Source organism: Carcharhinus amblyrhynchos, chromosome 21 (assembly GCF_965287045.1).
Source record: "Carcharhinus amblyrhynchos chromosome 21, sCarAmb.v2.hapA, whole genome shotgun sequence".
NCBI lineage: Eukaryota > Metazoa > Chordata > Chondrichthyes > Carcharhiniformes > Carcharhinidae > Carcharhinus > Carcharhinus amblyrhynchos.
This window is the reverse complement of record NC_137344.1, coordinates 41,008,989-41,032,387: the sequence shown is the minus strand read 5'-3', so window position 1 is coordinate 41,032,387 and position 23,399 is coordinate 41,008,989. Positions and strand designations below refer to the sequence as shown.

Here is a 23,399-nt window from a genome sequence, read left to right as displayed (position 1 = left end):
TTTTAATTCTCCACCTTTCTCTCACCCTAACCTCTCTGTTCTTGGTCTGATGTGGATAAGCCAGCGTCAGACTGGGGTAAACACAGTAAAAAGTCTGACAACACCAGGTTTAAGTCCAACTGATTTATTTGATAGTAAACTCATTCGCTTTCGAGGTTTCCCTCTTCATGTGAATGGAGAGTTCTGGCCTCAGACAGAGCATATAAAGCACAGACAGTTTACAGATTACTGATTAGAATGCTAATCTTTACACCTAACCTGCTGTTCAAGCCCTGAAGTGGCCGACAATGTGAGTGGAAGGAGCACTGATCACAGGTTAAAGAGATGTGTATTGTCTCCAGACAGTACAGTAAGTGAGGTTTTGCAAACCCAGGCAAGTCATGGGGGTTACAGATAGTGCGACATGAACCCAAGGTCCCTATCTGTAACCCCCATGACTTGCCTGGGTTTGCAAAACCTCACTTACTGTACTGTCTGGAGACAATACACATCTCTTTAACCTGTGATCAGTGCTCCTTCCACTCACATTGTCGGCCACTTCAGGGCTTGAACAGCAGGTTAGGTGTAAAGATTCACATTCTAATCAGTAATCTGTAAACTGTCTGTGCTTTATATGCTCTGAGGCCAGAACTCTCCATTCACCTGAAGAGGGAAACCTCAAAAGCTAGTGAGTTTACTATCAAATAAATCGGTTGGACTTGAACTTGGTGTTGTCAGACTTTTTACTTGGTCTGATGCAGGGTTCCAATGAAGCTCAACGAAAGCTTAAGGAACATTTCATACTTTCACTAAGCAATTTATACCCTTCTGTGCTTAACACAAGAGTTCAAAAATTTTAGATTGCAACCTCTGCTATTTTTGTTTCTCTGTTGGTTACATTGCTAGTTTCTCTTATTTCCTTTGCTTTTTAATAGCAGCTATTTAGGACCATGCCATTCACACATCCCATAGACAAATCTATTGTTTATTTACTCATCCCATTACAACTCCCTTTAGCCCTGCACCATGAAAACTTTTTGCCATTTAATCTCTCCTGCCTTTTAGCTTATCACAGAACTTCCCATTTGTTCATCTTCCCATCCTGCCTTCTTTAACTTAAGATTTATTAAATTTCTAACTCATGGAAAAGCTCAGATCTGAAACATTAACTTTCTTCCTCCATAGGTGCCACCAGGCCCAAGTGTTTTCAGCATTTTGTTTTTATTTCAAATTTCTACATTCATTATAATAATGGGACACTTGGTCAGTGAATCAAGAGCATAATGAATGTTTCTTGCTTCCTTTGGAAAGAATCTGTAGAGTTTGAGCACAGATTCAAAATAAGCAGAAGCAAATAGGGGTTTAAAAAAAACGACAGAGCTGTAATTTACTTTACAGCTTGATACAAACTGAAAGCACATATGCTATTTTTATGTTGCAACTAGCAGTTGGTGCAATTTAGCAAACCCAATCATATTGCCTGGTACATACCACTTTCAAAGCAGAAAAACAAAGCTGAAGGAGAATGCCATTTAAATATCTATGCTGGTTGGTTTGAAGGCTCAATTCATTGTCTATTCTAATTTTGTTAATCTCAACCAGGGATGTTCAGCTGTCTGCTGACAATTATCCCCTATGCTCCTGGTACTGAGGATTGGCCAAGGAAGAAACTAAGACGTTGTCATGACAAGGAAATTCACTTCCATGGAAGGCACGTAACGGCATAATCAGGTACACCTGTTCAACAACAGTAAAGGCAGCCTATGGACATTTTGAACATTCTTTGGGAGCCAAAGTATAGCAAGAACGAGGCCATATGCCTTATCAATAGTTAGACTGATCCTTGGTCCTCTTCAACAGGTCAGACTACCTGAAAATGGGGGGACTTTGGTTCCAAGAGGCTGGGATGCATATGCCAAAAAGCATAGGAGCATAGAGCCATTGTGAAACAAAAACTGGACATGTGGAAGTGACACTCATTGCTGTTAAGGACCTGGAGGACATCAAGAGTAAGATGCTCTTGGTATTACTCTTCACAGTGCAGGTCTGGGGCATATCCCATTACTACGCTGTGGTGGTCACCAAAACCATCATCTTTTTCACTAACCATTGGTAGGAAAACCCTAAGTGTCATTGCATGCCTTATTATGCACTCTATACCTTGATTCCATCAATCCTGGTATTGCAAAGCTTGGGTTTGGCATTTTGCCATGAAACACTCCGCCCAGTTGGACTGTCCCTAGTGGAAAGGTAAGTAGTTAGGTACATTGAGGGAGAATTTGGCATGGCCAATGTACCCAACAGGTGCCAGAGTGTGGTGACTAGTGAATTTTCATAGTAACTTCATTTCCATGTTAATGTAAGCCTACTTGTGACTAATAAATAAAATTTACTTTTAAGTGCTGCAAAAATCTGACCATAAGTCTATCAGACAGTGGTCTGCATGTGATGTTTTCAAGTCTCTGTGGGAAAAGGAGATGGTGGATCTTATCAAATGTTTGCCTGAGCAGACTGTCAAAGTCCTTTGGCAGAATGCCTCATCTCCAGGAGTTTCAAATAAGCACCAAGACGTAGCTTGACCTGTGGTAAGAAAGGCCTTTGCCAGTCAGATCCTTCCAGGGGCAGCACAGTGGCCAGCACTGCTGCCTCACACAGCCAAGGACTTGGATTCAATTCCCGGCTTAGGTCACTGTGTGTGGAGTTTGCACATTCTCCCTGTCTGCGTGGGTTTCATTCAGGAGCTCCAGTTTCCTTCCACAGTCTGAAAGACATGCTGGTTAGGTGCATTGACCCAAACAGGGCCAGTGTGGCGATTAGGGGAATTTCACAGTAATTTAGTTGCCGAGTTAATGCAAGCCTTACGTGTGACTAATAAATAAATAAACTTTAACTTTAGAGTCTCACCATCCCCACATGCTGTCCTTGAGAAAACTGCATCAGTAAAACAGGTCTGGAAAGATGTGCAGAGGTTTTTAATCAAGGTTTATCCTGAACAGCTCCGTTATCCAGGACACACTACTCTCGGGGCTGTTCTTAAGGACACACATGGTGATAAACATCAACTGCTGCCGGAGGATAAACTTGGTGAAGGATGCCCTTTGATCTGCCCAAGCATGTCATGTTCCAATACAAAGAGCTGCCAGTGACTGAGTATTGCAGACTGGCACATTCCAAGGTCCAAGAGACAAGGTGCTGAGGGAAGCTTAGGCAGCAGTCACAGAAGCTCAGTACAAAAAGGCCACTATCCAAGCTCCTCCCTCCACAGTACACAAAGGGGCTGATACACTTGGGCTACACACACAAAGAATATCCGACATGAGATGAAAACGTACATTGTAAATATAACCTATAATGGCAAGCATAATGAGACAGAAACCGATCGTTATCAGTAGTAGTTTTTTTTTGGGGGGGGGGGAAGAAGACGAACAGCCCGTCGCACCTGAAAAATGGCCATTATGATAGATTCTGTCAACATCCATGGAGCCTTTCCATAGCAAAAGTCTGAAGAATTAGCAACAATTTTCTCCTGTTTCAGGTTTTGGGAACCTTGGATAACGAGGGATATTGGGAGCCTAGTCAAAGAGAAAAAGGAAGCATTTGTCAAAGCTAGGAGGCTGGGAACACGTAAAGCAAATGTGGAATACAAGGAAAGTAGAAACTTAAGGAGTAAGAGGAGCTAAAAAGCCCACTCAAGAGCAAGGGAGGGGATCTATGTGTGAGCCAGACAAAATGGGTGACGTATTAAATGAGTACTTTGCATCAGTATCCACCAAACAGAAGGACTTGGTGGATGATGAGTCTGGAAAAGGATGTGTAGATAGTTTGAGTCATGTTGAGATCAAAAAGGAGGCAGCATTGGGATTCTTAAGAAACATCAAGGTAGACAAGTCTCCAGGGCCTGATGGGATATACCCCAGAATACTTAAAGAGACAGACAAAAGACGACATCGCTGGGGCCTTGAGAGAAATCTTTGCATCTTCACTGGCTACAGGGGAGATCCCAGAGGACTGGAAAATAGCCAATGTTGTTCCTTTGTTTAAGCAGGGTAGCAAGAATAATCCAGGTAATTACAGGCCAGTGAGCCTTACATCAGTAGTAGGGAAATTATTGGAGAGGATTCTTTGAGACAGGATTTATTCCCACTTGGAAATAAGTGACGTATTAGTGAGAGGCAACATGGTTTCGTTAAGAGGAGGTTGTGTCTCACGAACTTGATCAAGCTTTTTGAGGAAGTTACAAGGATGATTGATGAGGGTAGGGCAGTGGATGTTGCCCTCATGGCAGACTGGTGCAGAAGGTGAAGTCGCATGGGATCAGAGGTGAGCTGGTAAGGTGGATATAAAACTGGCTCGGTCAAAAAAGACAGAGGGTAGCACGGAAGGGTGTGTTTCTGAGTGGGGGGCTGTGACATGGTGTTCCTCAGGGATCAGTGCTGGGGCCTTTGTTGTTTATATATAAATGGTTTGGAAGAAAACGTAACTGGACTGACCAGTAAGTTTGCAGACAACACAAGGGTTGGGGGATTTGCAGATAGCGATGAGAACCAGAGGATACAGCAGGATATAGATCAGTTGGAGACTTGGGTGGAGAGATGGCAGATGGAGTTTAATCCGGACAAATGTGAGGTAATGCATTCTGGAGGGTCTAAACAGATAGGAAATGTACAGTAAATAACTAACCCTGAGGAGTACTGACAGGCAAAGGGATCTGGGTGTACAGGTACACAGCTCACTGAAAGTGGCAAGGCAGGTGGAGAAGGTAGTCAAGAAGGCATACAGCATGCTTGGTTTCATTGGCCGGGGTACTGAGTTTAAAAATTGGCAAGTCATTGCCAATTTTATAGAACTTTAGTGAGGCTGCACTTGAAATATAGGATTCAATTCTGGTCACCTCGCTACCGGAAGGACGTGGAGGTTTTGGAGAGGGTACAGAAAAGATTTACCAGGATGTTGCCCGGTATGGAGGGCATTAGCTACGAGGAGAGGTTGGAGAAATTTGGTTTGTTCTAACTGGAGCGATGGAGGTTGAGGGGAGACCTGATTGAAGTCTACAAGATTATGAGAGGCATGGACACAGTGGCTTTTTCCCAGGGTGGAGGCATCAATTACTAGGGGGCATAGGTTTAAGGTTTTAAAAGATGCGTATGAGGCAGATTTTTTGTAAAAAAAAAGTGGTGGATGCCTGGAACTTGTTGCCGGGGGAGGTAGTGGAAGCAGATACGGTAGTGACTTTTAAGGGCATCTTGACAAGTACATGAATGAGATGGGAATAGAAGGATACGGTCTCTGGGAAGTGGAGGGGGTTTCAGTCAATTCAGGTAGCATAGTTGGTGCAAGCTTGGAGGGCCGGAGGGCCTGTTCCTGTGCTGTAATTTTCTTTGTTCTTTATATGGCAAATGGTGGATTAATACTACTTGTTTTGTTATATCATAATCACAAGATATGTGAATTCCCTTTCACCAACGTACACAGAATTTTTTTGCCAACCCATTGTGGAAATAAACAATTATCTCCACAAGATGGATGAGGTCCAAGTCAAAAGCTTTTCATGAGGACATTACATGACTGGGGGAGGAAATTCAGCTGTTTGCCAAATCACTAGTTAAAATGCTAATGACCACAAGAACATAAGAACATAAGAACATAAGAAATAGGAGCAGGAGTAGGCCATCTAGCCCTTCGAGCCTGCCCCGCCATTCAATAAGATCATGGCTGATCTGTTGTGGCTCAGTTCCACTTTCCCGCCCTCTCCCCATAACCCTTAATCCCCTCTCTTATCAAGAACCCATCAACCCGCTTCTTAAAAATATTTAGCGAGGCAGCCTCCACCACTTCAACGGGCAGAGAATTCCAGAGATTCACCACCCTTTGAGTGAAGAAGTTCCTCCTCAACTCCGTTCTAAACCGCCTCCCCTTTATCTTGAGGCTGTGCCCCCTAGTCCTACTGTCTTTTTTGAGCGGGAAGAGTCTCTCCACCTCTATCCTATCCATCCCATTCATCATCTTATACGTCTCAATGAGATCTCCCCTCATTCTTCTAAACTCTAACGAGTACAAGCCTAGTTTATTCAGCCTCTCCTCATAGCTCAATCCCCTCAACTCCGGTATCAGCCTAGTAAACCTCCTCTGCACTCCCTCCAGGGCCAAAATATCCTTGCGCAGGTGCGGCGCCCAAAACTGCACACAGTACTCCAGCTGCGGCCTCACCAATGCCCTATACAGCTGCAGCAAGACCTCCCTACTTTTATATTCAATCCCCCTCGCTATGAAGGCCAGCATCCCATTTGCCTTCCTGACCACCTGCTGCACCTGCAAGCTGGGTTTTTGCGACTCATGCACAAGGACCCCGAGGTCCCTCTGCACCGTCGCCTGCTGCAGTTTTTCGCCACGTAAGTAATAGTCCTTCCTACCATTCTTCCTACCAGAAGTATAATACTATTTTTCACGATGTGATTAGATATAGGTGAAGACTTTCAAGTGTTAAAATATTATTTGACAATTCTGATTTGATTTATTATTGTCACAAGAATACAAGTATACAGTGAAAAGTATTGTTTTTTGTGCACTTTACAAATCATACTGTACATAGAGAACTGCAACTACCCAATGTAATTTTACACACTGTTGTGTGCCTCAGTAGGGCAATTTAAGCTCCTAGGTGAATCCTGCACATACAATTTCCCAAAGGTGCTTTCTAGCTTTCATTATTATTTTCCTGCATTGATGTATCATTCACAGGCAATGAAATTTAACTTGCTGCCCCTAAATTTACTTAAATGCACAGTAGTCTTCATGCAAGAGATATCTCCTTAGCGCCAATTATTTCTCTCTTATTCAAAAGTCATATCAATTTTTACATCCAAACTGCATCAGCCAAGATCATGCGAGCCAAAAGATCAAACATGGGATTTAATGATCAGCAATTCATCTTTATCAAAGAAGTCTATTCAAATCAACTCACCTTAATAAATTAAATTTTGGCAGTATGATGGCACTATGGTTAACATTGTTGTCCTATAGCGCCCAGGGCCCCGAGTTCAATTGAGCTCAGGTCACTGCGAGTGAAGTTTGCACATTCTTTTCATGTCTGTGTGAATTTCCTCTGGGTGCTCCGGTTTCCTTGCAGAGATCAATGCTGTACAGATTAGGTAGACTGGCCATACTAAATGGACACCAGTGGCGGGGGATTAACAAGGTAAACACATGGGATTACAGGGATAGAACCTAGGTGGGATTGTTGGACTCAATGGGCTGAATAGCCTCCTTCTGCACTGTAGGGATTCTATGAAGTCAGATGGCTTCAGAAGAAATTCTTTCATTACAGAAAAAAAATGGATGTGAGGGAATAGAAAATGACAAACAGAACTATTCAGAATAGAAGCAATATATTAACAATGGTGCTAATGGGGCTTCAAATTAATCTTGGCAATTAATCTTCATTCATGCTTTAATGTAGACAAATAAATTTCCCCTTTCAAAGAACTGTTCAAGAAATTTGCATTACGTAGCACCTTTAATATTGCAAGATGCTTTACAGAGGTAAAAATCCGACAAAATGCAAAGTGAACTAATGAACGAGGCATCAGGAGTGAGCAAAAACTTGGTCAGTCATAGAAGATTTATGAAGGGAATTCCAGAGATTTGGCCAAGATGGCTGAAGGCACAGCCAACAATGCTAGGGCAAAGGAAAGGTGAATTAATGCACAAGGCCGGAATCAAAAAATTAGAGTTCTGTGGATTGCAGCAGGTTACAGAGTTGGAAATGGGAGAGGCCATAAAAACTAAAAGATGGAAATTTTAAACTGAAAGCAACTAAAGACAGGAAACCAATTTAGATCAACAAGATCATGATAGGCGAGTGAAATTTGGTATAAAGTAGGGTATGGGCAGCAGTTATGGATATGCTGAAGTTCACAGTAGTAAAGGAGCCAGGAGAGCATCACAACAGGAGCTTGGCGGCGTGGGAAAAACAAATGGCAGTGATTATCTTCAAGAGAGTAATTGCACCATTCTCACAGTCAATGAATGCCATGCTTGATTTTGATTAGGTCAATGCAAGTGCTGATTCAAGCACAGAAATTCGATAGGGCAATTCAAACATTGGGCTGTGGGAAAAACAATCAGGGACTCATGAAGCAATGAGTTCAAGGACTTAAAGGTCAGAGAATGGAGTGCGTTTTTTGAGACGAGTGAAAACATGAGTTTTGAAAGGGAGAGGGACAGTGCCCAAGATATAGCCATTTAAAATGTCAGCAAGCATGGGGGCCAAGAAAAAAATGGGAATGGGTGGGGGTCAAGGGAGCAGGGGAGTGGGCATCACAGCTGGGAAAAGCTTGGAAGGTGGTTTGACATAGGAAGATGCATCAGAGGTAGCTTAACAGATAGGTTCAATCTCAAATGATAAAGAATTCTTTGAGCTCCTTGCTCTTGAAGTTGGAGGTGACAGTGGGGCAGAACATGGGCAAGCATGTTGGCACAGTGGTTAGCACTGCTGCCTCACTGCACCAGGGACCCAGGTGCAATTTCAGCCTTGGGTGACTGTCTGTGTGGAGTTTGCATTCTCCTCGTGTCTGTGTGGGTTTCCTTTCTAGTTCAAAGATGAGAGAGTTAGGTTGATTGGCCATGCTAAATTGACCCTAGTGTCAGGGGATTAACAGGGCAAATATGTGGGGCTACGTGAATAGGGTCTGGGTCAGTGTAGACTTGATGGGCCAAATGGCCCCCTTCTGCACAGCAGGTATTCTATAATTCTCACAGAGAAGGTACTTTTGGTATTGAAAAACCAAACAATAGTGATCATCTTCAATCTCCATTCTGAAATAGTTGATAGTTTTGACAAAGATGTCTTATAATATGAGGTACATATGATCATAAAAACAAACAGCAGCACTCCATTCAGCCCCTGCAGCCTGCTCCATCATTTAATAAGATACTAACCTCAAATCTGCACTCTGCCTGCTCCTGATAACCTACCATCCCCTTGCTTATCAAGAATCTATCTACACTACCTTAAAAAAACTGTTCCTTCATAGCTTTTCAGGAAGTGTTCCAAAGACTCCCAATCCTCAAAAAGTGGGTTGCATCATCTGTTTTAAATGGGCAACCCTTTATTTTTAAACTTGTTGGGTGCCAGATGCACTCAAGTCTGCATTTCTAGAACTTAAAGGAGTTAAGATGTGCGCCATACCAAGAAGAATTAACAGGATAAATGAGTGTAAAGGCTTTACTGGGGCAAAGGCAAAAATGAGGAGGCAGCTGACAACTGCAAAAAATATTGAAGTGAACGCAGGGCAGAGATTTGACACTTGGGTTATTGAAAATACAACCATAACTTGAGTTATTTTCCCAGGATAGATGAAAAGGGGAGGGTGTTTTGGTGGAACGTAGGGTTGGTGGAGGAAACAAGTGGAGAGAGATACAAGAAAGTGGTAAGAAATGGCCCTATGAGCAGATTTGCCTCATGACATTACAAATCAAATATCTGTGAGAGAGAGAGTAGTAATGTGCATTGAAAATGGTAATGCAATAATCTAGTTAGTAAAATACTGCTAATATTGACAGAATGATTCAACCTAGTATAACAGAATACAATACTTATAATTCGGATTTGGAGAAAAGTGGGAGTATGACCTGACAGCATACTGGATTTAACTAAATGACTGCTGTCACAATTTATTGTGCTAAACAAGGCACTTTGGAATTAAAAATAATCTTATTAACCAGGTCATTCATATAAGCTAAATTTACATATACAATAGCTGGGAATTACACAGCTGTAATTCAATCTTGGTCCACTTACCAGTTATAACGTCTGCAAAAAATTACTGTGGATTATGTTGGCATGTGAAATCTTAGCACATCAATCTGAAATTCCCTTGCTTTGTATCAGAACAAGGCATAGCAAACCTTTAAACAAATGGGTAAACGCTTCTGTTAAGGTGTTGGAGACAGAAATTTTGGAGAAACGCCCTGAGCATATGTATGCTATCATGCAGCATAAATTCAGGCCTGAGAGGAATAGAAACCCAAGATCGGATTACAGCTTCATACCTCATGCCAAAGAATTAAGATGGCTTATCAGGAAGACTAATTTTCCTGTAAAATTGCTCACGATAAATAGAGATTACACAATTTTATAATGCAATGCCTTTCAGTCCCAACAATAACCCACTCTGGAGTACCTGAAATAGCCCTCCAGCAATAGGGTACCTCTCACTCTCCACCCCTTATCCAAACAAGAATTGTCTGTCCTACTCTTTTTAACCCAAGCAAGACCTTTTTCTCTACCCTGTAAAAACCTCTCTCCCTACTCAAACATTTCCCCAACACAAGTTGAGGACGATTTAGAGAAGTATTTTGATAAATGTACCTATCAAGGCTGTTGACTAAATGAAGGAAGTAAATGTTCCTTTGTGCATGCACTGGAACCCCAGCTGCACAGCGGCTCCAGGGAATTATACTCCTTTACAGAGCCAAACTCATCTGTAAGCACATTTTGTTTGTTTACTTTGGTGTTCCAAACATTTGGAAGGCAAATGTGGCAATGAAGAACATATTGGACAGCTGAGGGAAAATAAAGCAAGGATGAGGGTGTACCCAGAGTACAGGCAATCAGTGGCCCAGCAGATAAATTGTCATGTTTGTGCAAGTAAAGTGAGAGATGTGGTTTATTGGCATTATCTACTTCAGTGAATTTATGCCTTATCTATAATTTTTGAGAGTCATGAAGTGACCAAGAATTGTCAAAGCTACATCCTTTTTGCTGGAATAAGATTGTAAAATTGTTAATGGGAAGAGGATTTCAAATAGGGAGACAGGTTTTGTATGATACACTTGCTGAATATCAAAGAACAGAGGCATTTTAGTTCATTCTCAGGGCATGGGTGCTGGTGGTAATGCCAGTATTTATTAGCCACCCCACTTTCCCCAAAGAGGCCTTTGTAACCCATCTTCCAGGAGTTTGATACAGGCCACTTCAGAGGCACAAACACATTGGTGTGAACTAAAAGTCCCATACAAGCCAGAACAGATTAAGACAGGCTTCTTTCCCTGAAGGATATCAGAAAACAAGTTTACAACTATCCAACAGCTTCAAATTCACTTTTACAGATGTCAGCTTTAAAACACATGGAATTTAAATTCTCAAATGCAATAGTTGTTTGTATTAATACTCTCTAACTGCTCATCCAGATTTCAAGATTACAATTGCAGTAACAATCACTACACAATTGCAAGTCTTTGCGTAAAAAGAAACTAATATCTACTGAATGAAGCTGACATGAAAAATTAGAAAGATGCACTTTCTCGAACCATTTTGCAATAGTAAACTGCAGAATGAAGCATTGCAGTATACAAGATAGACTAAAGCTAAGTACAATACTGATGCACATCCTTTAATACCTCAAGGAATCTATATAGAGGGCATTGATAAAGTCAGTGAAAATTTATATTTTAACTACTTTAGATGTACACATGATAGAAATAAATTGTAAATGGCATAGAAAAGTATCACCATTCCTTCACTGTCAAAAAAATATGAAACTTCTTTCCTAAAAATAGTGGGTGCACCTATATCAGATGGACTGCAGTGGTTTCAGGCAATGGCTCACCATCAAGTTCTCAGGGAAATTAAGGATGGGCAAGAAATTTGACCTTGCCGGTGATGCTGACATCTTATGAAAGCATAATTCAAGGTGTTTTAATGCTAATGCTGAAACAGGATAGTGTGCAATTCTGATCTCCATAACTAAGATATACTTGCCTTGGAGGCAGTACAAAGATTCAATAGATTGATTTGTGGAATGAGGGGCTGCCCTATGAGATGCTAGTTAAATTGGGTCTATATCCTCTGCAATTTGGAACAGTGGGAGGGATTGCACTGAAATGTACAAGATTTAAGGGTAGACACACAAGAGGCAATTTCCCCTGGCTGGGGAATGAGGCCACAAACTCAGGATAAAGGGTTGATCGTATAGCATTGAGATTGAGACATTTTTTCACTCGAGTGTTATCTTCAGGAGGGCTGTGGATGTTATCGTTGAATATATTCAAAGCTGAAATCGACTTTTGATTTCACAAGGAATCAAGAGATAGGGTGAACGAGGATGATAATGGAAGCTGAGGCAAAGATCAACCATAATTGTAGTTGAACAGCAGAGCAAGGCCCTGCATGATCTACTCCTGCTCCTATTTCTTATGTTAGTTGGTTGAAAACGGAAACAGAAGAAAATTGTATGAAAATCAGACTTCATGATGCATTGCAAAAGTGGTGATTATGTTGCAAACCTAGAAACTTCCAACATATTGTGTTAAAACTTTATGAATTGCGCTTTCACATGTAGATCTTTGGATGTATACATGTGGAGATGCCAGCGTTGGACCGGGGCAAACACAGTAAGAAGTCTCACAATACCAGGTTAAAGTCCAAGAGGTTTATTTGTAGCAAATGCCACTAGCTTTCAGAACTGGCTGTTCCTTCGTCAGGTGGATGCGAGTTCTGATCACAAATAGGACATATAAAGACACAAACTCAATTTACATAAATAATGATTGGAATGCGAGTCTTTACAGCTAATCAAGTCTTAAAGGTACAGACAATGTAAGTGGAGAGAGCATTAAGCACAGGTTAAAAAGATGTGTATTGTTTTCAGACAGAAAAGTTAGTGAGATTTTGCACGTCCAGGCAAGTTGTGGGGGTTACAGATAGTGTGACATGAACCCAAGATCCCGGTTGAGGCTGTCCTCAACTTGTGTGCGGAACTTGGCTATCAGTCTCTGCTCGGCGACTCTGTGCTGTTGTGTGTCATGAAGGCTGCCTTGGAGAACACTTACCTGAAGGTCAGAGGCCGAATGCCCATGACCACTGAAGTGTTCCCCAACAGGAAGACAACAGTCTTGCCTGGTGATGGTCGAGCGGTGTTCATTCATCCATTGTCGTAGCGTCTGCATGGTCTCCCTGACGTACCACGCCTCGGGATATCCTTTCCTGCAGCGTATCAGGTAGACAGCATTGGCCGAGTTGCAAGAGTATCCGTTGTCGTATCCTTCAACGTGTCATTGATGAAGATGAACATCTCACCAAGGCCACCCCCATTTCTTGCCTTCAAGCAACTGCACAACCTCAATCAGACCATTGCCCGCAGCAAACTACCCAGCCTTCAAGAGAACAGTGACCACAGTATCACACAACCCTGCTACAGCATCCTCTGCAAGACATGTCGGATCATCAACACGGATGCCATCATCTCATGTGATAACACCATCCACCAGGTACACAGTACATACTCTTGCAACTTGGCCAACATATACATGATAGCAGACTTTATAAACACCTTGTATAACATATTCGATCACACAATATAACAGACACTGTGCTTAACCATACATTGAAAATGACTCATCTATTGCAGACTAACACTACCAGGAAAGAACACAATTATTTTCCATTTGCTGCAAAACTTGATCACAAAAATGTCACCAATACTTCATTAACTACAACATACCAATTCTGTATTACCTCTGCAAAATTCTAGAAAAATTAAAACAAACTCACTTTACTACAAAGTTTAGCAAGAATTGTACAGAAACACATTAAGGCACCTCTGCAGTTCTGAGGGGAATGTTCCTACTGCCGTGACAACTCAACCTCAGTTCTACCTAACATCTTTAAAATTCATTCTTTATAGATACGGGGTTTGCTGGCCAGGTCAACATTTATCCCAAGCTATGGTTGATGGTGAGTCTTCTTGAACTGCTGCAGACTGAATGGTGAAGATACTTTCACAACCTGTCCTGTAGAGAAACAGACAAGATTTTGACCTAACCACTGACAAATGTTGAAGTACATGACTTGATAGTGGTGATATTCTCATCGTTCCCCTTCCAGGTAGTGGAAGTCATGCGTTTGAAAGATGCCACTGAAATGGTCTTGACGAAATGCTGCTGTAGATCTGAAAGACAGCAGTCAACATGTGGCAAAGGTGGAGGATATGAATATTTAAAGATGGGTAGACACCAAACTGGATCAGCTTAGATACTGTTGTGCTTCTTGAGTGTTGTTGCAAATGCACTCATTCAGGCCAGTTGAAAGTATTCCATCACACTTCTAACTTGTAGGTCAAGAGGTTTTGGTGAGTCAAAAGGTGAGCCATTCATTGCAGAATATCCAGATTCTGATCTATTCTTATATCTATAACTTGTGTGTGATTGATCCAGTTGAATTTTTAAATCAACAGTGAATTCCAGGACGGTGATTATGGGGATGTAGTAGGACTCTCTTGCTGGAATGTCATTTTTTTGGCACTTAAATGGCAAGTAAAATTCACACTACAGATCAGCCTAAGCTTGGATGCTGTACAGGCATAGTCTGCTTCATTATCTGAGGAATTGCAAAGGGAGCTGAATACTGTGCAATCATCAGCAAATCGCCCCAATTCTGACATCATGATAAAGGGAAGGTTATTGCTGAAGCAGCTGAAGATGGCTGGGCTAAAGATGTTGCCCGAGGAACTCCTACAGCAATGACTACAAGCAGAAATCGCTGCCTTCCTAACAGCCATGGCTAACTTCCTTTGCGCCAATTACACCTCCACCCACAGCAGTGCTTGTCCCAGCCCCAACGTCGATCAACTTCAGTTTTGCTAAAGCTTCTTGCTGCTGCACTCAATTGAATGCTGCCTTGATGGAAATGGTAGCCACTCTTGTCCCACATCTGGAATTCAGCTCTCTTGCCCATGCTTGAAACAAGAGCACAAACCAAGATAAGCATCAGTGAGCAGGTCCAGTGAATACGCACCACTTGATACCACTGCTGACAATCCCTTCCTTCACATTTCTTGACATCAAGAAATAGGCAAATTTCCTGATAACATCCCAAGCTATAGCGATGATGATCTGGGTTTCAAAACTAACCAAGTTTAGTCAAGCTGTTTTGAGACAGCTGAGACACCTGCCATTTACAGGGCAACGTGGAAAATTGTCAAGATATGTCCTACCACCTACTGTCAATCAACAATTAGTTGGGTTGCATTTGTCCTTTTTGTAAAAACAACATACCTTGACATTTTTCCACATTGCCAGGAAAAGGCAGGTGTCTCGGAACAATTCGAGAGAGACATGGCTCGTTCTGAAACCCAGATCATCAGCACTATATAGCTGGAATGTTGTCACAAAACTTAACCATTTCTTGATATCCTGTGCAGTGAAGTAATTTGGGATGAAGCCTAGTATTTGAGAAGGTATCTCGAGAGGCAGTGTTGACGCTTTTGGCTCAAGGTAAGTACAAATGCTTCAGCCTTATCCGCTGCTGTGAAAGAGGATGGGGTTAATGTTAAGCCTCATGCACTAGTTACTTGCTTAATTCTCCACCAGCATTCACGACTGACACTGCAGAACTTTGATCTGATCTATTGGTTGCAGGATTGTCTATCTTTGACAATAGTATGCTACTTAGCATGCATATAGTCCTGTGTTAGCCTCAGCAGGCAGAAATCCCATTTGCAACCTGGTGTTGCATCAGGCATGCTCCCCTGCACTCAATCCTTACAGTGCAGAAGGAGGCCATTCGGTCCATCAAGTCTGCACCAACCACAATCCCACTCAGCCCTGATCCCCATTACCCCACGTCCCTGACACTAAGTGGCAATTTAGCATGGCCAAGCAACCTAGCCTGCATATCTTTAGACTGTGGGAAGAAACTGGAGCACCCAGGGTGAACATGCAAACTACACACAGACAGTGACCCAAGTTGGGAGTCGAACCCAGGTCCCTGGCTCTGAGGCAGCAGTGTTAACCACTCTGCCACCCTGTTCAGTCCTGATTCAATCCTCAGAGTGTTAATAGGGTTCAACTTGCTCATTTAGCTCGATGGCAATGGAAGGTCAAGGTACATTCCGGAGAGCTATAATAGATAGCATTGGGATACAATTCTGCCAATGCCTCTACAACATCTTGTGACTATCCAATACTGAACTGCTATACCTATTAGGAATAAATAACTTGCATTTATATATTTCCTTTCATGAACTTATGAAATCCCAAAGTGCTCTTAGGGATCTTTTACACCCACCTGAAAAGGCAGACTGGGCCTCAGATTAACTCATCAGAAACATGGCACATCCAACAATGCAGTACTCCCTCTGGAATGCACTGAAGTGCTCAATTAATATGCTCATGTCTCTGACATGGAACACGAACCCACAACCTTCTAACTCAGATGACAGTGCTATACACTATGCCAAGGCTGGCACTAAAATCAACCCTATTTAGCATAGTGGCAGTGCTGTAACACATAACGGAGGTGGCTTTCGGGTGAAGAGGGAAATTGGCATTCACAAGTTCAAAAAGATTAAGTCACTCTTTATGATTGCTTAATATAACTGAGTGGTTTGCTAGGTGATTCCAGACCTAGGAGAATAGAAGAGTCAACTGCATTGGCATGGGACTGAGATCATACATAAGTGAGACTGGGGAATAAAGGCTTTCCTTCTCTAAAGGACATTATTGAATCATTTCGGTTTTTACAACAACCCGACAGCTTTGTGGCCACTTTACTGATAATCAGATTTTAATTCCAGATTTAGTTTCTTTAAAAATAACCGAATACAAGTTCACACGTTACATATTGTCTTAAAATTAAGAGCTCTGACAACATAGGTAAATGAAAATGGCAAACATCTCAGTACGCAACACCTTTACTGATTACTATACAAAAGCCAACTAAAAACAGAACATTGAATATACCACACACCCAAACATACTATGTAGGTGGAGCACTGTAGCCACTAATTTTCACTGGAAGAACTTTCTCTATTGCATTGATTGGACACACCCAAGGATGCGAAAATGTATAACTGCCAAAAATCTTTTGCACCTAACATCACAGATGAGCAGAATTTGCACAACTTAGACTGATTTTACACAAAATTAAGATGGCAATTTGTTTCAACATTAATAAAACAGTTCATGGAAGACCTGGAAATGTTCCCTTCCTTTTCTTACTGAAATGCTTGGCAAGCTCTTGACAATGGATATTTCTAAAATCCAATTTTTTTTGTCAACTAATACATTATAGCTATTTTGAGGTGTTGTTTTTATTTATTAGTGTCACAAGTAAGCTTACATTAACACTACAATGAAGTCACTGCACAAAATCTCCTGATCGCCACACTCCAGTGCCTGCTCAGATACACCAAGGGAGAATTTAGCATGGCCCATGCACCTAACAGCACATCTTTCTGACTGTGAAAAGAAACCAGAGCACCCAGAGGAAACCCACGCAGACATGACAAGAACACGCAGACTCCATACAGTGATCCAAGCTGGGAATCGAACCTGGGTCCCTGCCACTGTGAAGCAGCAGTGTTAACCACTTGTATTGGTCCAACAGATTGTCAGTTTGCAGGAAGCAATGACTCCCAAAGGTACAACATCCCATTTTGTTGTCTACGGTTTGTGTTATAACTAAGCGCAATTCATTTACAATAACCAATAGGCCCATGACTCAAAACGTTAACTGTGTTTCTCTCCTGATAGATGCTGGCAGATCTGCTGAGATTTTCCAGCTTCCTCTGTTCTTGTTTCCGATTCCAGCAACCACAGCATTCTGCTTAATTAATAAATTTTTACAATGTCGTATTATCAAATTTATATATTTGTAATATTGAGTGCATTTCTGAATTTTACATTTATTACTTTGATTAAATGATTACATCACATGATTATTCTCAGGTATGTGCTAGAGAACACACAAGTCAGTGGTAGCTTTCACAATATTGGATACCAACACAAGGCAATGGACTGGGTAAACCTAAACTATTTTATAATGGGACTATCATGGTCCTCTGGGATAATTAAACTACTGAACGCTCTAGACTAGAGAAAAGTGTATAGTAGTTGGTCATTTTGTCTATCACAAGTTGGATTAAGGAAGATCTTTACTATGGAGCAAGGCTGTAATTGCTGCATTGTTTTGGAATTAATCGATGACTAAGGTTCAGTGTGACTAGAATAAAATGCTGGCAAGGCTGGACAGTCACATACCAGACTGACGTGCCATCACAGACCAGTCTCAGATAGAACATGGACACAACTCTCACCTATTTGTTTGTTCTAAATGTCACCTCTAGAGACTACATGCAAAAGTAGGCACTACCTTTTGCCGGGGGGGGGGTGTGTGTGTGTGTGTGTGGTGGTGCGTGTGTGAGAAACCTCAAATGTTTAATTATCTCTAATTAATAACTACAGCAAGGTTCACAGAGGTTGGGGTTAAATAAGTCGACCATATATTTAAACCATGGTGTAACGTTCAGAGACACCTCAGGAGGGGCAAAGTGAAAAAAAAGAAACATAGCTTTCAAAGGTAAACCAAAACAATGGATAGTTGAGTGAATTGCAAAACAATAAATTAGTGATGCTAGTCTGATAGTAAATTATGACAATAGCTCAACTATTCAATAATATTACCAGCACAAGATTAAAGTTTACTGCCTAGTTGGCAATAGCTAAGTTACAAGTTCTAAGTTTGTCATATTGTTTTCATTTTGCTGAACGTAATAAGCGAAGAGTAGGATATGGCTGAGAGAGCAGTAAAGATCACATGAACGAATAAATACCTTTTGACAGAATACCAGGAAAAATACCTTTTCGTCCTGGCGGCAATTTTGCAGCTAGTCACCAACTATTAAACTTACATAAAAAATAAGCAAAATACTGCAGATGCTGGAATCTGAAACAAGGACAAAGGAAGCTGGAAAAACCCAGCAGACCTACCATTATCTATCAGGAGAGAAACAGTTAAGATTGAGTCAAGGACCCTTTGCTGAAACTTTACTGTTAATGGAAATACATATATTGAACTGTAACAGAGGGGGTAAATGGGGCAGTGTACAAGCATTTGTATTCCAACACTACTACACTAAGCCACAGCAAACATTCACAGTAACATTCCAAAGTAATTCACTATGTTTAGCACTTTGGGACGTTTAGGTGTACAAGGTATTACTTAAATGCGAATTTATATGATTGCCCGGTGTTGTATAATCATTAAAAATGGACATGTAAAATGCATGTGAAATCTTTTAAGCATTTAATGTAACACCCTACAAGCTAAAAAGATTCAAAAATATTTTTGTTAACTACAATTATTCACATTATATCCAATCACATTCCAGCTAGATGTCAAATACAAACTTTATCACCCTCCAAAATAAATTTAGCCTTTAGTGTTACACTCCAAGTTCATCAATGCCCTCTTTATCTATTCTGTGTATCTACATTATGCTTACACAATAAGGCTTATTAACTTTACACAGAAAATCCCCACAATCCAATTACTGCACCATTTTCCAAAAAGTGGAAACTGAAGCTGTAAAATAAGTGAAAGCAGGTAGCAATATCTGTTAAGTAATAACTAAATGTAACCCTGTTTAACTAAAGCCCTAATTTCAGACAGGCACCCATTACTCTTAATGCAGCAAGCCAAGAAAAATAACTATAAAAAACGATGATTGCCAGAGTGAAAAGACATATCTGAACTTAAAATACGTCTATTGTTCAAGGAATTATAATATATTGCACTGTAACCAGGGAGAGGAAATGGGGTAGTGGACAAGCATTTGTATTCCAACACCACTACACTATGCCATAACAAACATTCACACTAATGTTGCAAAGTAATTCACTATGTTAAGCACTTTGGAATGTTTCAGGTGTGCAAACAGGCAAATATTTATTACTCAGAGTAAAAGGCAAAGGTAGAATAGGAGCCAAAAATTGAATTAAAAAAAAACACACACACATTAGTATCCTGCAATTTTGCGAATCCTGAAGGCATCAAAAAATAAGCTTCCCCCTCCCTCCCCCAATATTAGTAATAACAGTACATGTCAAAGTGCAATGAAATTAGAGCTTGTCTAAAACACACACACCTTGCACATCTCTGGACACAATGAAGAGGGGTGGCTTGGCCCTGGAAGCTGTTGGCTGTACAAAACAGTAACTACTAAACACTCCCTTGAAAGAAATATAAGAGTGGCAGCGGGGAGGGGGTGGGTGAGAAAGAGACACCTACAATCACAGACAAACACAAGACACGCACATACACACACCATTACAGATGATAACCACTGCACCAAGACAGCGGGCGAGGTGGCTTACCCTGCATGCAGGTAGTTGTGTTTTGCTGTTGACTCTGTTGCTGCTGTGCTGAGCTGCTGGAGTTGTTGCTGTAGCTGGGAGTCGCCATTGTACAGATAATATTCCAAAGGTTGTGGGGGGGTGGGGGGAAGAGGGGGTGGGGGGTGGTGGTAGCAGACAGGAGTGTGGTAGTGGGGGGGGGGGAGGGGGGGTAGAGAGGGGGAGGGAAGCTGCAATGCAGCAACTCTCTCGCACAGTCACTGGCTTCCCTTTTTTTTGTTAGAAAGAAAAACACCCCCCCTCTCCTCCCACACACACACACACACTTGCACCCAAATAAATCTCTTGAGCACTTCCACAGCCCGGCGCCGTCAACAAAAAACGGTTGAAATCCGCCTCCTGTCTTCCATATCAGAAATCCGTGGATTAGATAAGTTTAGAAAAAAAATAAACCTCTCCGGGGAAAACAAAATGTAAATTTATCTGAATTAAATGCCTCCCCAAGGCGTTGAGTGAGAGAAAAAAATGGTTTCCACGGTGAAAAGCCCACAGCTTATAGTCTCTATAATCCAATTATTATTTTTTCTCTCTTTCGTTTTGCTATATATATATATATTAAAAATAAGAATTTTAATCTAGGAGCTGCCCGAGGCGCCGCCACTGCAGCCCTGACAAAGAAGCCATGGAAACCCTGCTGCTCCCCTGCTCTCCAAACGGCCAGAGACTCCCTCTGTGTGTGAGAGAGAGAGAGATTTTATAATTTTTTTTACGGAAAAAAAAAACGAGAATCTGTGTGCAGAGCCCCGGCGAAGATGTAATCACAGAAAAATTCGGGAAAATCCCATGAAGAATGCGTCTCTGCTGGCCTCACATCTGTCTGAGTGAGTGAGTGAGGGAACAAGATGGGGGAGGGGAAGGGCGCTCTCTCACACACTCACTGCGCAGGCGCGCAGCCGGCTGCCTCCTCCCTCCCAGCCGCCGCGGCGCACTCTGGGATCTGTAGTCCCGCCTGCCTGGGGAGAACGGGGGAGAGCGGCGCGCCTCAGCCACGCCGAGAACTACATTTCCTAAGGTGCCACCTGAACCCGGGGGAGAGAGCAGGCGGGGCGGCGAGGCCAATCATGCGCCAGGCGTCAGCCCCGTCCCCTCTCTCCCTCCCCCCGCGCCTCCTGATTGTGACGTAGGCAGCAGCCAGGGTGCTTGCTGCAAAGTGGTGGAAGTGTATCTCTGGAGCCTAGCCTGAGTGACTCAGTGTCTAATTCCTGGACACAAAACCTTTCTGAACTGGTGTTTTTTTTTCCCTTCTTCAGTGGGCCTGTTTGCAATTTCCAAAAAAAAAGTTGTAAATGCACACCCAAAGCCTGAATTTACTCCCCCCTCTTCTGTTTATTTATTATTGTCACAAGCCACCCATCCTCAAACACAGAGAAGGGGCAAAAGTGAATTCAGGCTTTGGGTGCGCATTTATAACCTTTGGAAATTGCACACTGAAGAAGGAAAAAAAAAGCAGGGGATTACTGTGCCCAGTAATTAGACGAGTTAAATCAGTCAAGCTACAAGTTGACCAGAGACACGTTGCCCAAGAACAGTATGGTGGCACAGTGGTTATCACTACTGCCTCATAATACAGGAGGTCTCACAACACCAGGTTAAAGTCCAACAGGTTTATTTGTTGGACTTTGGCCTGGTGTTGTGAGACTTCTTGCTGCATTTACCCCAGTCCAACGCTGGCATCCCCACATCATTCCTCACAATGCCGGAGACGTGGGTTCGATTCCTGGCTTGGGTCACTGTCTGTTCTACTCGTGTCTGTGTGCATTTTCTCTGGTTGCTCCTTTTTCCTCTCACAGTCCAAAGGTAAAAAAGAAGTTTATTTATTTGTCACAAATAGGCTTACATTCACACTGCAATAAAGTTACTGTGAAAATCCCCTAGTCGCCACACTGTTTGGGCACACTGAAGGAGAATTTAGCGTGGCCAATTCACCTGCTCATCTTTGGATTGAGAGAGGAAACCGGATCACCTGGAGGAAACCCACGCAGATACAGGGAGAATGTGCAAGCTCCAAATAGACAATGACCCAAGCCAGGAATTGAACACAAGTCTCTGGTGTTGTCTCTGTGAGGCAGCAGCGCTAACCACTGTGCTGCCCTAGGTGTGCCGGTTAGGTGCATTGGCCATGCTAAATTCTCTCTCTGTGTACCCAAACAGGTGCCAGAATGTGGTGACTAGGAAATTTTTACAGTGACTTCATTGCAATGTTAATGTAAGCCTAGTTGTGACTAATAAATTGTGACTAATAACTGTGGCGGCACGGTAGCACAGTGGTTAGCACTGCTGCTTCACAGCTCCAGGGACCTGGGTTCGATTCCCGGCTCAGGTCAATGTCTGTGCGGAGTCTGCACATTCTCCTCATGTCTGTGTGGGTTTTTTCCAGGTGCTCCGGTTTTCTCCCGGAGTCCAAAGATATGCACGTTAGGTTGATTGGCCATGCTAAAATTACCTCCTAGTGTCCTGAGATGCGTAGGTTAGAGGGATTAGTGGGTAAAATATGTAGGGATATGGGGGTAGGGCCATGGTCAGTGCAGACTCGATGGGCCAAATGGCCTCTTTCTGCACTGTAGGGATTCTATGATTTCTACCACAGAGTCAGCTCATGGTCAGTTTTTAATCTTATTTGAAGCCAATCCACTATGTACAGTCATAAGATTTTCCCATTGGCAGGGAAGCCAAAATGACAAGTTATCTCTGATGGTACTTCAAGAGCTTTATACTTAGTTACAAAGTGCCATTTGCAAGGCCATTGGAAATGGTTGCCCACTTGACTAGAAAAATCAAAATGGGGAAGGAAAATACTTAACCAAATGGGGGAAGTTCCATGCCTTTGACTCATCCAGCGAATTACAATAGGGTCATGAAATGCTCCAATCATTCTGTTGAAAGACAAAATTACCTTTAAGTCACAATTTTTTTGTGAGCTTTGTAAAAATTTATCATGTGCAGTGCAAAACTGAATCAACATACTGTGACTGGAGGCATATAAACCTGTTTTCTATCTACAGTTTGCCATATGGTGGACTCCAATCTTAGCACACAACCTGGATAGAAACTGTGCTGAGTCATTCCTCAAAGATCGAGGAGTAAAAGGAGGTCTGTCAATACTGTCCACTTTTATGCAGCTCCCCAACATTATACAGAGACTAACAGACTGGGAAAGAGATTTGATTTCATAATTTCTATCAATGTATTTATCAAATAGGTTGCTGGAGCGTCCATGACTAGGATAA

The 23,399-nt window shown here is 42.1% G+C and overlaps 1 protein-coding gene across 4 annotated transcripts in view; it reads right to left on the bottom strand.

Annotated features, from left to right (window-relative positions):
• The window catches only part of LOC145356377 (dual specificity mitogen-activated protein kinase kinase 4-like), a 160,269-nt gene extending 140,022 nt beyond the window's left edge, over window positions 1–20,247 (bottom strand). For all 4 annotated transcript variants that reach the window (XM_080209053.1, XM_080209054.1, XM_080209055.1 and 1 more), the window contains exon 1: window positions 20,134–20,247. In XM_080209053.1, coding sequence (XP_080065179.1) covers window positions 20,134–20,221 — 88 coding nt within the window. In that variant the 5' untranslated portion in view covers window positions 20,222–20,247. The remainder of the gene's footprint in view (window positions 1–20,133) is intronic.
• Window positions 20,248–23,399: the final 3,152 nt, after the last annotated feature.